Source organism: Cryptomeria japonica, chromosome 11, assembly GCF_030272615.1.
Source record: "Cryptomeria japonica chromosome 11, Sugi_1.0, whole genome shotgun sequence".
NCBI lineage: Eukaryota > Viridiplantae > Streptophyta > Pinopsida > Cupressales > Cupressaceae > Cryptomeria > Cryptomeria japonica.
In genome coordinates, this window is record NC_081415.1 from 213,583,082 (window position 1) to 213,601,802 (window position 18,721).

The following is an 18,721-nucleotide window of genomic DNA, read 5'->3' on the forward strand; positions in this document are numbered from 1 at the left end:
CCAGCTTTGGCTTTACCAATCATGGAATACTTCACAAATAGTAAAGTAATTATGTCTGTATAAATATCAGACAACCGTATTGAAGCAGTTAAACCGCCATGGACATGAATGAATAGGACCTTTATTTAAATGCAAAGTTTTATCAGGGTGGATAGCATGTTTGCTTTGAAGATAAAGCCAAGACTGCACGGTTCCCTCAAGAATGTTACAGATCTAACACCGCATGCAAAGTTGGTATAAGTAAACAATTAAAACAACCATTTGATGTTAGGTAAAAGCAAATGAGATAGGAATATTTGATTAGGAAATTTTCACTACTAGAAAATCATAATACGAACATTTTGTGAATTCAAGAAAAGTATTCACGAGGGTATCCTATGAGATACAATTTGAAAACCAAGGAAAGGTACCCCACAAACCATTGAATTAGCTTTGAAGACAAAAAACTAATCTATACTGCCCTTACGGATATCTGGCTTGAACAGATGGCAGCTACTTCAGGTTTTTTCATGCACAGTGCCCCTTCTGAATTTAGAAGCGTCAAAACTATCCTTTACATTTTACACAGACATAGGAACAACGCATCTGTAAGCACAGCTATTCATCTTGAGACAGAAGCCACACAGACAAAAATAACATTTGTTCTAATAAAGAAAAATTGTTTTCCTTTTTTCCCATGGTTAAGCAGAGGCTTTGAATTCAGCATAGAATGAAAGTTTGGAATCAGTAACCTCCAAAATCAACAAAAAGTATGTATAAAACATGAACAGTCAAAAGCATTAAAATCTAGAGCAGGATGACTCTGAAAACATAACTTTATAGTCACGTGGAAAAATAAGAGAACAAAAATATTACTATAGGCAATTATCAAGATCACTTAATCCAGATCCTATTATGAACTCAGAAAAAGATTTAAAATGCCAACAGAGTTGGGATTAAACAGCTGCTTGAAGATACAAGTACCATTATCAACAACAAATGGATCTTAATGTCAATCATCTATGACTTGCATATTAATGATAAAGTATCTGAATAGATTTAATTATAAAATTTCATTTCCATATTCCACCCCCCACATTGTTCATATACTCCACAATTGTCAAGTGCATGCAATTTTTGTATATTCAAAAATCAATGAGAAAACTGGCTGCGCAACTTATCTTGGATTTAATTTTTATTTTTCAATGAGAAAATTGGCTGTGCAACTTATCTGAGATTTAATTTCTATGTAAATGTAATGCGTTTCGGAGATTCAAACTATGAACAAGAAAATCAGGCCAAAAACTCAAAAGAAAACATAATAAGGTTTAAAAAATGTAAGTCTTTTGAGCTGTCAGACCCCACCACAGCACACAACCAAAAGAAACAATCTCCACACATAAATATAATAGAAATGCAAATTATCCATCTTTGGAGCTCTACAACAATTGGCTTTTTAATTGAAGGAATGCTAATGAGATTGGTATAGACCTGTAAATAATGGCGACGCTGTTGCAAAATCTTTGCAGCGCCAACAAGCATGGTAACATGTGCATCATGTCCACAAGCATGCATTTTACCAGGAATTTTGCTTTTGTGTTTCCACTCAACAGCTTCCTGCAGAGTCCAGATAAGCATAACATATAATCCAATTTCAGAAAGTTGCTCATTATTCAATATTACTAGTTTGATTAAACAAATCTTCGTATCTAGGTAATATCATGTAGGTTTGCACGAATCCTTTGGAAAATTAAATATTTAACATATTAACTCTAGAAATCCAACCCGAAGACTATTAGACTGTTGGGTGATGCATTTGGCTGAATAAATCATATACCTCTCTCGCAAATTAAATTTCCAAAAACTCTCAATAACTCAAAACATCTCATGGGAGTGCGCTCTAGAAAAACATTCCTTTTCATCCTGTTAGACAAACTCAAGCGGACTTAAGTACCTACTGAAACACTAGATATATTGCATTATGTTAGGAAACTGTTCTAGGCTCTGGTGAATGAATAATTATTCTTAAATTACTTAAGAATCAGATCACACTTAATGGAGTTGCAGGACTGAGCTTACTTTGTGGTAATGGAAAAAATTTCTTATATTTTATCACTCAGTAAATTGTATTATAAATATTGCAGCTAGATCGCCTGCAAGGATAATAGCCTGAGTTCAACCACGTGGGCATGTCCGGTTGTACTTCTTAGAACTGGTTAAAAGAATCCCATGAGAAGTAGCATGTAAATCAAAGAAGCTCCATCTTGATCTAAAAGCAGTGGGAAGTGGCCCCTACTTTAGCAGTGCCTCTTAGTCAAAACAACTGAAGCAGAGCTGTGTAATATATATAGAATAGTATTCCAGAATAGGGGCGATTCTGGATGTACATGTTTATCGATATTGTTATTTTCAGATAAATTAAATTAGGGCAACAAATTAATAAACCAATATCATTACTGTAGCCCATGGTACTTCACAATAAAGGAAAAACTTGCAGATATTACTCCAATTCTTCGGCATATCTTGACAAAATGGATTGGTCTCATGAATGAAAAAGTGGCAGCGATAAGTAGGATATCCACAATGCAAAATACACTACAACCATGGAGCAAATCCTATTTTACAAGTACAGCAGAAACTTGTACGGTTGATGTGATAAGGTTTAAATGCAAGATATCCTTTGAGTGGAACTTAAGCTAATGGAAATTGCCCCAAGTCTAATTGATTTGTCCGCCAATAGGAAGAATGTAAAAGAACATGTCTCCTAAAACTGATTCAAGGCAACTTTGGCTGACTCACTTTACTGTAAAGAGTGTTGTACTTCAAATGGGGCTAGGTAGAGGAAACGGGAAATTTAATATTGTGGGGTGAAAAAAACAGACCTGGATTGGCAAAGCATCCATGTCTGCTCGAAGTGCTACAAAGGGAGGATTCCCAGTGCCAATGGAGGCCACCACACCTGTTTTGGCCATAGGGTACCTATAGCTAATGTTCATACCATCAAGCTCCTGCCTAATGAGCTTACTGGTTTCAAATTCCTCGTAAGCAAGCTCCGGGTGCTCATGTATCTTCCTCCTAATGCCTTTGAGCCATTCAACATTTGTGGGCAAATTGGCAGCCTCCAGAATCTCCTGAGACACATGAGCACCCACATCATCTGTGGCTTCTGCAACTGCATACTGATCAATTGGGGATCCATATGGGTACCCAAAATTGTTGGCCAGGAACTCCACATCCCCAAGGGAGCAATCCTTGTCTGTGCCCGGCAAGACCCCCACCCACAGTGTATTAAACAGTATCCACCTCAGCAAAAATGCTCTGTAATAACCCATTTCTGTAATTGTTATCTAGAATACCTTAAATTCATATGTGGGTTATGTAACTGCTTGGTGGATCTTGGCGTGGAGGGGATCACTCCATTTTGGCTCCCTCAAAAAAATCAGTGGAAAACTCTGCTGCTGATCGCACGTATATATAGATTGTGAACAACCATTGCCTAATTAAGTAAACAATTTACAGTGGGAGGCTTACAACTTTACTGACCACGAACAGTTGTTACACCTCTATAAGAAGTCGAAAATGAAAATCAACTTCTAGTGTCCCATCACCACAATTATCACAGACGCCTTGATAAGATTAATCTCATCTCATCTCAGCACGTGATGATATTTGTTAGTCAAATCAATCACATGCAAAAAATTGATGGTGGATTCTGAGATGTTGCACACATCACCTCCATGACAGAATCCCACAAGTGCCCCTTACAAATTCACGGTCTAGATTTTTTCCCTATATTTAAGAGAATCAAATTTGTACCTTTAGTCTGATTAGTTCTGTCACCAACCGTCTGTTCTCACTTGGCAATCCACTTCCCAAATTTTCCACACATTGTACTACTCTGTCATTTGTTTCCTATTGAGCTCTGTTCAAAGGTACACAAATCAGCAAAAGCATGTTATTTTTAGGGTGTCTGCTCTGAAATAGGAAAGTCCAACTCCTCAGACATCTTTTGGATGCTTACCACACTGCCCATTTTTTTCTTCTTTCAATTCATGACACTGTAAAAGATTTTGTTTATCTTGAAAAGGAAATAAAATTCTAAACGTCTATTACTAGTATTTCATATTAAAATAGCCTAAAGTTGTGCACTCCGTGCTCTATGGAATGCACACCAAGCTCTCTAGATTGCATCTGCACCTTTCACGTTTGGGAAATTCCGCCACTTTATGTATTAAGCATATTTTTAAGTATGTAATGCTGAATGACACACTGTTACAAGTAGCCCCACAAGAGCACTATGAAACAAGTAACCCCACAATAGATACCTACACTGAATGCTATTTTGAATGAGTCTAATCCCTCTCACTTCCCATATACCAGTTAATCGAGTCACTTTTTGGAGTTATTTTTATTTGCATTAAGTGGTTACAATTCTGTTTCCGTTAAATGTATTCCCTTCTACATGGATCTTTTTACAGTCAAAATATGTTCAAAAGTTGATGTTCAGCAACATCATGGTAGACACATTTAAAATATTATTTGAATAATTTCAGGAATGAATGAATGTTTTTAATGATGTTTTACAATTTTGTCTCAGTTAAATGTATTCCCTCCTGTAAAAGGTCTACATGCATCTTTTACAGTCAAAATATGTTCAAAAGATGATATTCAACAACATCATGGTAGATGCATTTAGAATATTATTTGAATAATTTCAGGAATGAATGAATGTTTTTAATGATGTTCACGAGGTCGAACAGCTTACAGGACCCATCAATAACCAGTAAATCGAATAAGTACAAAAGGATCATGAAGAAGAGACATCTCTGTCTACCTAATTTCATTTTTTTTGTACAAGATAAAGATGTATATTTTGTTTTTATTTGTTGTTTTATATTTTTTTTTGAGTTATATTTTAATATTTAATTTGTTCTTTTTTGTTGTATAATTTGATTCAAACTTGACATCTATTGATCTATACCAATTTCAAATGATACAGACCAATCTTATATCCATCATCATTCTTTAAAATACAATCGAAGTGCAAATCTATCGTGAAGACAAAATGGTCATTATAGCCTTATCCTCTAATTGTTCTAAAGTTGGGCCTTTTAAATGTCTTAACTATTACTTTATCGGCTTGCACACTAAATACTTCAACTTAAGCACCAAGGATCTTATATTTAAAGACAAGCCTTGGTTATTGTAAATCATCAATAGATCACAAAAACATTGGATAAAAGAGCATTATGATCTTGCATTCATTGCATTAACATTTACATATGTGGATACTATATAATTGACTCATTTCCCAAACATCTTGCATTTCTATGTGGCATGTATTTGATCTTGTTTATTAGCACTAAGGACTAATTAGTTACCAAGGAAGTTTCATACTTCCCCTCTACACACTAGTAGTCTCCTCAAGGTGCTTCTTAGCACCACTCATATTTAGAGACACGAGTGCTCATCTTATGAAAAGTAGAATAGAAAAGTACAAAATCATACTAAGAGGACCAAATTACAAGCACAAATTTAGTCTAATAGTAGAACAAACATTCTGAGCATGTGATGCCCAACTTAACACTGAACATGATCATGTGGAAAAATAGCTAATAATTTTTTTTTTTTAACAATCACAACAATGAAACATTTACCTTGCACACAACATGCATAAGTGTTGTCAATTACTTGACAACACTAGCAAAAGCAATGTTACATGTGTAATAAGAATATAGGTGGCACATCATCACAAGGAGACCATATTCTCCCACAAGGCAAGAGTGGCAATCAACCAAGGTAAGATACTATCCAAAGTGGATTCACAATATGGAAAACCACATAAACAAGTATATATCAACTCCATCTACTAGGCAACATACATTCACTCTATGGCGAACCACCTCTAATAGGGGAAGACTTAGTATAAAAAGATGACAACAACCAATTCTTTTCTTCGATCCATTAATTGCAATAAAAATATGGATTGGTGTTCAACTTGAAATAGTGTAATTCTATTCCATTTTATAAAATTAGAATAAGGAGACCAAACAATCATATATTTAATACAACTATTAATCCATTACCTCTACTAGCAACTCACATGATACCTAAATCATAAACCTCTCAGCAAGGGTACAAGAATAATATGCACATAGTTTTCTTTCAAGGAACATTGTATAAACTCAAGCACACCTATCAATTTTGGAATTAGACAATAGCTAGTGCATGTAGATTTTGAATTGTTACAAACACAAGTGGATAACAATAATAAAAGAAGGCATGTGTAACTTTTAATTAACCAACAATAGGAGTCAATAACTATTATTTCTCCCTAGTTCCATTAATTTTTGGAACCATTAACAAAAATAAGAGAGAATTAACTACCTATCACAATAAGGTTTATTCATTTTCTTTCTACCCATTGATGAAATTCACACAGGTGTGAAAGAAAAATTACATAATACAACCTATCTAAATGCTTTTAATAACAATAAGTAAATGTCATAATAAGAAGGTGCAGTAATGTGAATCATTGAGATACTAAAGCATCCACTTGCATGATACAAGAATATGTTAATAGGAAATTGCATTCAACATTTATTATATTAACCCAAACTACGAAGCAAGAATGAGCATATAAAACATTTCTTGACATAGTATGATGCAATGGAAAGTTCATTTTTATCGTCTAAAGGTCTCACATGAATAGAGTTAGTCATGTTATTGCAAGTGACACGATATCAACCATATTGACCATATTCTAATTACTAAAGTGATATCACAGAGAAGGAAGAGGTACCATGAAAATATATTCATTAGACTTGTCATTTACATATAGATCATTTAACATAGGACAATATATTAATAAATAATTTCATACATAACTATCATTATATCACTTAAGAGATTAAAGATATTATAAAGAAATATTTTTTCATCCACACATTAATGATCAAGATTCCTTACAACACTAATCTACCATATTTATAAAAAAGTAATTATTTGCTTTAAGTAACAAGTACTAAAAAATTAGGAGAGAGAGAGAGAGAGAGAGAGAGAGAGAGAGAGAGAGAGAGTGTTTAATCTAGCTTGATGTAAGGCATCTATTATTTCATATTATTTTTTTCTTAAATATTTCATGGCTTTTGCAAAAACATATAATTAATTTTGAATCTCAAACATTATAATAATCTATTAAATATTGTTAATTGGATTTATGAAAAAGATCAACATAATTATACAATGTCAATCTACAAAATGAGTTATGTGAGATAACAAATGCACATAATGAAATTGTTATTTTAAAATGATATGGAAAGCTAAAATAAAATTAAAGGTAATTAAACTCATAAATATTTTAAAAAGATTTGCTATTGTGAATGAGTGGTTTTATGTGGAATACTGGCATAAATCAAATTAAGATTAAATGAGGAAGCATGCAATCAACATCCTATATTTATGAAATTTTAATTCCAAATATAAATCTACTTATTAATAATTGGATTATAACATAGGGGTTCTTGAATTAATATTTATAAGTATATTATTCATAGGTTCAAGAATCGAACATAATTAAGAGGTGATAGGTCACCATATTGAAATAAAATGCATACTAAAATAGATATACATCAGTACTATAGCTAAAAGTATATATAAATTAATAATTCAAGAATCTTTTACCAAGATCCACATGATAAAGAATAAACTAAAAACATCATCATGCTCCAAAGTTGAAGATGTGGTAAGTTAGCTACCACCCAACTATAATATCATCATCTAGTGCATGTGGTAGCTCCATGCTACTCTAGGCATCCTCATGTCATAGAGAGGAGTCATGGGTCTATATTACAAATGCATTCACTAATAGTATCCGCAAGGGTTTTCACCAATACAAGAACCCATATAAGGTCCACACAAGACTCAAAAGAGAATTCTAAAATAGAATTTACATTAGACCTAACTTTCACACATATAAAATCACACATTTATAATTCCTTACCACTATTCATCACAGTGCCATAAATGATGGAAGAATTTTCTCAGCAACAAACCTATAAATTATATCAATAAGACATGGTAAAGTAGGGTTTGAAACTAATAGTAAGCCTAATAAATCGAGGGAGATTCAACAATTTATAGGCCAACTCCTAGATCAATAAACAAGAACCTTTTTTAGAAAGATAGTTGAGCCCTGAAATTAATTACAAAATCAATGTGAGTTAAGAAATCCACCACATAAGGCATTAACAATGATATCTCAAATCATAAATCATATGAAGAAATCAACACTTTAACTCAATGGCAATAGTTTATCAACATGTACAAATAACTAATTTCAACAAAATGAAAAAGTGAGTAGTGAGGTTATAATAGTTTTTCAAAACTCACTTAGCCAAGGTAGCAACACTAGGTGCTTTGAGTGTGTATGTGTTAGGTAGATCTTTAGTTGTGTACTCTTATGTGATACATGTGGTTGTATGTTGGACGTGGAGGTAAATAGTGTGGGAAATATTGGCCCATTATCGTTATTATTGTTGAGAATTAAGGTGTCTCAACTTTGACAATTCCTAAATTTATTTATTTATTATTTAATATTTTCTCGTAACTATTTAATATTATTTAGTATGCATATTATTAAATATTTATGCTCCCGAAAAGGGGCATGAGAATTTGAGTTGACACTTTTGTCACATGTCAATGCCTTGAAAAATGAGTTATTAGTTGTCAAAAGATTCCCACTTAGTGGTATTATGGAAGGTCTATTCTAAGGGATGCTATGATAGATTCTATGACAACTATAAGGGCTAAAATAGGGGAGGTTACTTTGGATGTGATTACTAGTTGTAAGATGCACAAGAAATCTATAAGGGACTCATTTTAGATTGTCTATTTTAGCAAACATGTGTGTCCAAATTAGATGGCCAACTATAATAAAATTATGACAAGTTGTAAGAAACTATTTTAGTATGTAGGGTTTGAATGGATTTTTACCATGATATTTTGGAACCTCATTTGGGCCCATGATAATGCTTTATGGTGGTATTTTGAGCCTCCATGAGCCTCTATATTGAGGGCTTGAGATGGAGACATTATTATGTTGAATATGTGGATACTGAAGCTCTGCTAGAATGTTATCAAAATTCCCTTGAATTGTGCATTGGTGAATACTCTTATGAAGGCTTTCTTTGTAAATATATTGTAACATTGAGAATTATTCATTAAAATATTGAGTTGCTTTAGAGTGCATGAAACTTTTCTCTCGAAAGGGTTTACCCACATAAGTCATTATGTTGTGGTATATTTGTTATTTCAATTTTGTGTGTGTGTGTGTGTGTGTGTTTCTACATTATTTTTTTAGCAATTTAAAATCAATTTTTAGAGATTTACATATTCTCCTCTCAAGGTTTAGTGCATATGAATCAACATACTTGACCTTAGCTTCCTTAAAATTATGTTATCTCAAGAGAATGGTGTTTCTTTTGTATGCCTTGGTTTCTTGAGAAGAATGCTTTATATGTGTAAGCGATTGAGTGGCCTTTGTGTGACCATGAATACTTTAGCATAACTACTTTGACAATACACTCATAAAATAATAACTACTATAAGATTAAATCCTCGCATGTTTACTTAGATAGTACTTCCTTGAATACCTCTAACATAGATAGATTATGTATTAGATTTTAAATATTGAGTAATAGCTTATCTACATTAATGTTGATTCTACATATTGAATAATTAATGAGGTCTCATATTGATTATATTACATGCATTACTTATGAAAACATTGTAGACACTCTTATTTTATATTAAAAAAATTGCATCTAGAAGATTTACATGATCAAGATATACCTTAGAATGCTTTGTATATTGATGATGGAGCATACAGGCTCACGTGAAATCATGCATCACAAAAAAAAACAAAAAACTTTGCATGTTTAATTTTTGTATTTTTAGTGTAGGTTCGTACTTCAAGAGAATCTTGTAGAGTTTTGTAATCACAACAATACTTGGCTCCCGTTTAAAAAATAAAATGAAAATAGGGTGTTTATGTGATTTTAGAATTATTGTATCGAATATTTTCAAGGTTTGAAGGATTGAAGGGTCTGTTGGTATGTTTGAAGAAACTTGTAAACATGAATTTATATTTATTTTATCAATTTTGATATCTAGATAAGTTTTCATAAGAGAAGTGACTTTTGACATTCCATTCTTTCCTTATTCTTTAAATTCCTTGCCAAAATGGAGGGAAAAACAAGTGAAATTTGGAAAAAAAATCAATAACTCTTCAATTACCAAAGAAGAAAGACTTGGTTTAGTATTTTATTCATTTTTCATATTCAAATATAGTATCAAGACGTTGTATATAGTGAAACAACATTGACAGCCCATTTTGGAAGAAAAACTATGTTTTTATTCCATTCTTTTTTAAGGAATTTCAAGGGTCAAGTTATGGGAAATGAAAGAGAAGATTTGGGTGCCTCTTTTTTCTGTATCTAAAATGTTTTAAACTCTATAAAATGTGGCCTTTAATTGTGTTAAGAATAAAAACTCAACAACATAAATGTTAGAGAAAGAACTTGCAAGTTATTCTAAAGAATTGCATAAGAAATAGTGTAAGAAATCAGCTTGCCAAGAGGAGAAGAATAAAAGAAGAGAAAGAGGAATTTTCAGGTGTGTTGTAGGTATTAAAGGTAGTCATGAGAGCTGTAACATGAAGGGTAAAATCACATTTCAAGAAGGTGTGAAGACACGAGGATTCGAAGACTTGTAGGCAAGATGTGTCTAGAAAACTTTGTAAAATTTCTTAATTATGTTTATCATTGAAATCCTTCATAGATGTTATTTTTCTTGAGGAATTTTATTGTATGAATGTATATATTAAGTTTAAAATAAATATATGTTTCAGTTTTTATTCCCACATAGTGGATTGCTTGGAATGTTAAGGCTACAAGATCGGGTAGTTTGATAGGACCCCCCAATCTTGTCTGCATCATATACACTAAAATTTTGCATTGTGTTGTTGAGAGCATATATTTGTCATCATTCAAATTATGCATGTTAGCATGTGAAAGAAAAAGTATTGCATTAAAAATTCTAATTTTGGGGGTTATGAATAGGTCCCCAAGTGTATTCTTTGTTATTATGCTACTAATTAGATGAATTCTAAGATTGTTCTAGTAATTTTACTATAGTATGGTGTATTCCTAATATGGAAATAAATATTGAAAAATTATATATGTAATTTATCATATTTATAATGCTAGCATTATTAAGTATATTCTATCATGAGGTGTGGTTATAGAGTTGATTTTTTTCCATGTTGATAATATGTCTTCTTGACGTGATCTTGGTCTAATATACAAATAGTAGTGTATTGGTTATCTTAGTTGGCTTCATTGTGGTATTCTTGAATATGGTTCTTGTAATTAATTATATTCATATCTATAAGGGTTCTTGAATTGATGTTTTGTCATGCATGACCATAAAATTTAAATTACATAAACTAATTTTGCACAATGGTTCTACTCATATCAGCCACCTTTCTTGAATTAGCCTTTGCACAGTGATATTTGCTTTCAAATGATTATTTTCCTCCAAGAGATCCTAGTGGTTGCACTTGAAATTCTTTATTTTTGTTAAGATAATATCCTTACCATCAACTTTCTTAGTCAATAAGGAATTTTTTGAGACAAGCTTTGATTTTAGAATGAAACCACTTTAGCATTGTATGGTGGTTGTTGGATTTGGTTGATCATTGTTGCTGCTAGGATATGTTGTTTCCATTGATGTCAACATACTCCTATGGTCTATTTCGGTGATTTTGGGAAGAGTTCCTGATCCAGTTTTGTAGTTTGGTTTTGCTAATCACTATTTTGCAGAATCCGATATATTTCGGTGTGATCAGATCTTGTGCTGGGACTTTGGATTATTGTTTGAGATGATCTTGTGTATCTTTATTTTAGATGGTTCATGATTTGGTGCCCCGCAAGTTATCTTTCCTCATGACACTTGTTGATTGGTTGTGTTCTTGAACTTTGAGATGTTGATCGATGAAGATTTGAAAAGAGGTGTTGGTGCAGCTGTTCTGGATGATTCTAACATTCTTGTTGGTATTTCCTAGTCGTGTCATATTTGTTTTGGCAATCCGCATTGATCCTTGTGTGATTTTTTGGTGATTACTATGATTCGGTGATGATTTTTGTGTTATGTGGTATTTCTGGTGGTGTAGCGTGTTGCGATTGATCTTGGTGATATTTTCGGTGGATGTATCATTTGAGAATTTGAATAAGGTCCATGCTATGTAATGTAAATAATAATATTGGTCTAGTGGTCGATCTTTGTATCATGAAATGTAATTTTTATAATTGTGAGTTGAGGGTTTATCCGACCTTGTTATCAAGGTTCATGATTTGTATATATAGGTGAGATGCTTATGTAATTTAGGTGTTGGTATCATGTCTACATTATTAGAGAGAGGTGATTGTGCGAAAAAGAGAGCTATCATTTGGTGAAGTATTGAGGTGAGGTTGGTGTTGCAGAGCGGACAATTGTGCTTAACCGAAATTGTCATTAGGTATTTGTAGATGCTATCATTACAGTTCATTCCTTTTGAATTGTAGTTCAAATCATATTGTATGTCAGTGAGACTTCCTTGAGGGTTGTAGCATTCTAGGAATATATATTTTGAGCAATGAGCTCTAGGAAGTGTGCATAAATGGATGTGCATTCCCTATTGTAATATTTTCACATACTACTGCAGAGTATCATCTTACAGTGGGTAGGTTCCCACCGTGGTTTTTCCCTTAACCGGGTTTTCCACGTCAAAAATCTTGGTGTTGTGTGGTGTGTTGTTAATTTGCTTATATGTTATTGATGCAGTCTATTAGTTTATGTTTTGAAGTTTAATTTGCTGTGATCCGGTGAAGGCTAATTCACCCCACCCTCTCAGTCTTCCTTCTTGATTGCTGCTAACAATGGAAAATATAATTTTTGCATTTCAACAAACTTCTCAATGAACATGGTCACCATAGAATTCAAAAATTCAATGAAGAAGATGGGAAAGATAGTTCCTTAGTGTTTAGGGAGGGGGGGTGAATCAATGTTATACTGAAATACTAGATTTTAGCCTTAACAAAACATTCATACACCAACCGGTATAAACATAATTGAAAGAAGTAAAGCAACCAATAAGCCAAAAACATAAATGAGAACCATAACACATAGATTTATATGTGGAAAACCTCAATGAGGAAAAACCACAGTGGGATTTGTGACCCACAATATCAATCAACTGGCCATATGAAGAGATATTACAATATATGATGGGCCTACACTTGCAGGAAGGCTTACAGCCTAGAGCACACTGCTCAATCACAATAGGAGCCTCATTGACTATATAAAATTCTAGATAACAATCCGGAGAAGTGTGAACTACTAAGATAGTATCTTCTATGCCATAATACAGTTCTGGTTGAAACCTTAAACTCCTTTACCAAAATAACCCTTACAATAAATTCCTCACATACATAATCTCTTTGATATATTTCACATCATATTACATTTATATATCCATCACCATGTCTCTATCCTTATCAAAATAATCTAATCAATCTACCCTATATACCCTATACAAATTTATGCCTTATGTCGGCTTACAAAGATATACACAATATCATATTACATGTTGGCCAAATAACATAAATGAATAAACATTAAAACAAGTTGTCGATGTTGGATCCAAGATAAGTCGGCCTCCAATACCGATAACCTTTACTATACCATGTCGGCCTACATTGTTGGTGACCAAAGAAATCTTTATGTCCTGCCGGTGTTGGTGCCGGTGTAGAATCTATGAAGTGCCTATCGATACACCATATGAAGCCAAAACCCAAAATCATGTTGCCATCAATGACAACATAGTGAAACCAACTAATAGAGTGTCAATTGCCAACAATCTCCCCCTTTGGCATTGATGGCAACACTCATGTGAAAAATGGTCATGGTTTCATATGCCGGTTTCATCCTGCCCTGCTCCCCCTTAGCTGAATATGCAAAATACTCCATATCTCCAAAATTCCAAAAAATCTGTAACTCCCCCTAATGTATGCAACCCTTTTATCCTTTTTCACATCTATACTACTCCCCCTTTGACATCAATGCACAAAAAAATAGAATGTCAAAGAATAAGTACTGTACACTAATTACCTCCAAAAGTGTCTTACTGAAGCTTGACTAGTTTCAATATTTTTGGATAAGATTTCTCCAATAATTCCACATAAGTATCCTAGCCAGTTTTGAATGTGCCAGAGATAGATACAAGTCCACTCAATAAATATGAAAAAGATTCTTTCTCATTTACCTCTATTGGTGTGGGCTTTCCCAGCATATCCATGCATTCTTTCTTATGTACACAAAGTGAATCCAATATTGGACTCACTAAACCTCTCAGACTTCTATCTCTTCAAATGATTTAATCTCTTTCCTTTTCAAGAGCATAAATTTGGTCCTCCAAAGTCAAAATTTGACCATCAATTGATGTTGTCAATGAAATTAATCCATCAAAAGAGTTAGCAATACCAGTAATTTTTCAGTTGTATCTCTTTTATCTTTTTATCTACATTTGTTGTAAGTATATCAGTATTGCAACATACCCTATATATGTTTGTACATTGTTTCACAAAATTTTCAATTAGAATTAATTTCTCCTTAATCTTTTTCTTCTCTCTCTCAATGATATGATCAAAAGCAACTCTCTTAGCCTGAGTGAATCTTTCAAGTGCTTGCCAGTTTGAGATCTGTTGTAAGGATTGAAAGTCTTTTGATATGTGCTCAATGATTACCTTAAGCTTGCTGGAAGGGCTTGCTTCATTTTTAATCTTACACTCCGGGACCAATCTGTGTAGAACAGTGATTGATTGATCTATAATCCCCTTATATGTGGTTCCCTCCATCAATTTCTGAGCAGCCATCATCATTAGTTTAGTGGGACTCATCTCTGTGATGGTTTTATTTTCTACTAGAGAAGTGTCAATTATCAATAATGATGTGCCAACAACTAGTTCCTTTTCAGATTCCCCTGTTTTCTTTGATGATTTATCTTTTATTACCTCCTCACTTGCATCGGTGGCTTTGCCACTTGGTGCAATCTATGTAACTACCGGTTCCTCTCTAGGAATAGTATCCTCAACTTGTACATTATGATGAATACTAAGAGGGGGGAGGGGTGGGTGAATTAGTATACCAAAAATATTTGCACTTAAACACTTTGAAAGACTAACAGTAAACTGGTAGAACAATTTAGCAGACAAACTGGTTAACAAAAATGCAAACCAAATAGCTAATAATGCATTCACCCACAAAAGCACAAACACCATAACACAAGAGATTTTGACATGGAAACCCAAATGGGAAAAACCACGGTGAGATGGGACTCACAAGTAACTATCTGCAGAATAGAAACTAGATCGGTTAAGGTCAGACCGATTAAGGTCTTACAACGTTCTTTACCAGAACAGATCCTGTCAGGAATCTCAATCTCTATTAGGAGATAAGTCTGATTAAAGACTACCTTGCTGGAGGATTTTAGATCCACAGATGTGAACCACCTTGTTAGAGGATTTAGAAGAGGCTTTTGGGCCTACCCAGTTAAGGGCTATAGACTTGTCGAAGATGTGAGTAATCAACAAGTGAGTGATCTAGCAAATAGCACAGATTGCTTGGTTAGATCCTTGATAGCTCAATCTTAATGCATTACAGCATTACTTTAGTCTTCTACACATTCATACTCTCTCTAACTCTTCAGTTACCTTGAACCCTAGAAACAACATCAACCTCAACAACAACAACAACCTTAGAACCCTAGACATGATGTCCTTATAAAGGAATCTGATTTCATGTAGGTCCAATAGGATTACAATACAATTTCCTAGGTTAAATGCATCTAGACATATCTGGTAACATGACACAAAAAGCACCATCAAACGATCAGTGGATGGTAACTCATCACAAAATGCCGATTGGTAACTCATCACAGAGTATTACTGGTTCATACAAAATACCGGTTGCCGGTTTGTCAAAATGAAGACTAGTAAAAATGTGTTATGCCGCTTTAATCCCTCGTACCGCTTGGTATCCACGAACCGCTTGAGGTCAACATGCCGCTTCAGACCGGTAAACACATTCTGCAAAACATCAATAGTCTAAAGACTATAATACAACATACCGGTTGGAACAAATACCGGTTGTGCTCTAACTCACACATATGAAGAGGATCTTAATGCAAGTGTGTGTCCATCAATGACAATCACAATATGAACATCAAAAATGCGAACACATTAGTATCTGGAGGATAATTGTCCTCAATGTTAGCATCATGTACAATGTTCTTAGTATTAACCAGTGTTTCAGTATTTGTCTGTACATTTGTGTTTATCGATGGCTCAATTTCCACTATCTTGATATTTTTCAAAATTGAGGGTGGAGTACCCATGATCCCCTTTCCTTTCCCTTCAATTGGGGTATCTACAATGCTGGTTTTGGTTTGCGATGAAGTAAAGAATCCTCTGTGTTCTCCCAAAAATTTGATCCAAGCTTTCTAAGTTTCCTTTATTACTTCATTCATTCTTCCTAGCATCAGATTAGTTATCCTATGTTTGCTATTGAAAACCTTTCTATCTGCAACTTCAATTGTCTTATCCATTTCTTCTGGAGTTATACTAACACAGATAGCTAAAATTTCTTGCATTTTAATGTGTTTATCCTCTTGCATAGTAGATAATCTTCTAGCATCTAACATGTTATATAACTCAACTGGCATTTGATTTTCTATCTCTATTAATTCTTTCTTATAAATATCCAAGTATAACGAGACTCCTTCCTCTACCTCTCTTTGCTCATCGGCCTCAAATTTGTCATAATAAAAATTAGCATTCTTCAACATGCCATCTTTAGTTATTTCATCAACAATCTTTGCACAAGTTTTAGGTGTAACCTTACCAGAATCAGTGTCATCCTTCTTATTCCTCTTGACAGTACTAGATGTAGTTGTAGGTGTAGCCTTAGGTGCTTGCTTCTGAGTCAGTAACTTGATTGTGACCTTTCTAATGGGTTGCTTCTTTGCTTCTACCTTAGGTTCTTCCAGTTTCTTCCTAATAACCCTCTTGAAGGCTAATGTTGTGTTATCCTCTGATTCAGAATCTGTAGTTACAGGTTCAATGTGAACTACCAGATCCTTCCTCTTTCTCCCTTTCTCTAGGACAACATCAATAAGTGTCTTTATGTCCTTTGAGATCTCCTATACAAATTTGCTTTCCTTCTTTTTTTTCCCTTCTCTTCTGGTTGAACTTTGTTTCAACCTATAGAGTCTTTTGCTATGCAATTCAATAGGGCTTCTCAGCCTCATCAATTTCTACATCAATTAAAAATTTTGCATAGGCATCAAGGATTAATGCATCTACCTCATAGCCCATTTCCTCTATCCAAATCTTTTGAGTCTTGACTGCCTCCATGAGAGTCACATCCTTCTTAACCATAAAACATATGTCGGTAGAGTATTTCTCTACTATATGCTTAGGTATTCTTATTTTAGACCTCATAGATTTTTGAAAAGCCTTGAAATAACCCCATATCTTATCATCTCTTTGACTTCCTAATGCAACAATTTATTGTTTCAACTGTCTTCCTACTAGAATATCAAAAGCCCATTGCTTCCTACCAGAACTGGGTGTATCATTCAGAAAGTATAACATTAAGCAAAATAACAAATTTCCATACCGGAAGGTGCCCTTCTTCTCACCTTTAATCTTTCGTAAGTTGATCAATAATTCTTCAAGAATCCAACCACAAAGATCTAACTTTACATTTTCTCTCATCATCATATATGCAGCCAAAATACATGAGCTGGAAACATAATTTAGTCGGTTTGACTGAGTTACCTTGTATCCTATAACCATGCTTCCTAACTTGATGTCAATGTCAATGATAGTGCTCACTTTCATCGATCTCTTGTCAGATGTGGTGCTGGTGATCTGCCTCACAAAGTCATTTGACACTTTCTTATCCAGATGTTGCCCTATCAATGGCAAACCAGTAATTGCCCAGATGGCTTCCTTAGTGATTTTATAAGGTCTGTCCAACCATATGAATTCCCCATGTACTCTTCTTAGTACATATCTGATTATTTCAGCCTCAAACTCTTGAATATCCAAAATATCTGTAAACCCTAGATATTCAATGTGTAGATATGTCGGTTTAATCTTTCCATATTCTCCCCTTAGTTCATTCATATACATCCCCTTGATCTCTGAAGTTCCTAAGTCCTCTATATGACAGTGAATGTATGCCCTAACATCTTCTACATACACCACTCCCTTCGAAATGCGAGAAAACGCTCCAACCAAATCTTCCTTGGTAGCCACATGTGGATACCATTTGAAAATTGGCCTGGGGTGGTCCTTAACCTCCACTACAGCTGGATTTGCAATAAAAATAGGAATAGAAGATGGTCCTGCTTCCATGTTTCAAGAAAAATACCTTTTTCTCGCTCTCGGTAGAAACCTCCAACAAATTCTTCTAGATGCCGATGTGATCGGTCAAGAGGAAATCTGATTGCCTCTGATTGCACTTAGTCACTCTGAATAACTCTGAATCGCTCTGAAATTGCTCTGAATGCATGGTGATTAACAATGAAGTGTATTCAACCTTTTACCCTTCGACAAAAACCCTAATCTTCCATTGACAT

General features: G+C 33.9%; 1 protein-coding gene across 1 annotated transcript in view; it reads right to left on the bottom strand.

Annotated features, from left to right (window-relative positions):
* The window catches only part of LOC131068772 (IAA-amino acid hydrolase ILR1-like 1), a 42,594-nt gene extending 38,495 nt beyond the window's left edge, over positions 1 to 4,099 (bottom strand). The window contains exons 1-2 of the mRNA XM_058004035.2: positions 2,862 to 4,099; positions 1,471 to 1,596 (exon numbers count right to left, since the gene is read on the bottom strand). Coding sequence (XP_057860018.2) covers positions 1,471 to 1,596; positions 2,862 to 3,311 — 576 coding nt within the window. The 5' untranslated portion in view covers positions 3,312 to 4,099. The remainder of the gene's footprint in view (positions 1 to 1,470; positions 1,597 to 2,861) is intronic.
* Positions 4,100 to 18,721: the final 14,622 nt, after the last annotated feature.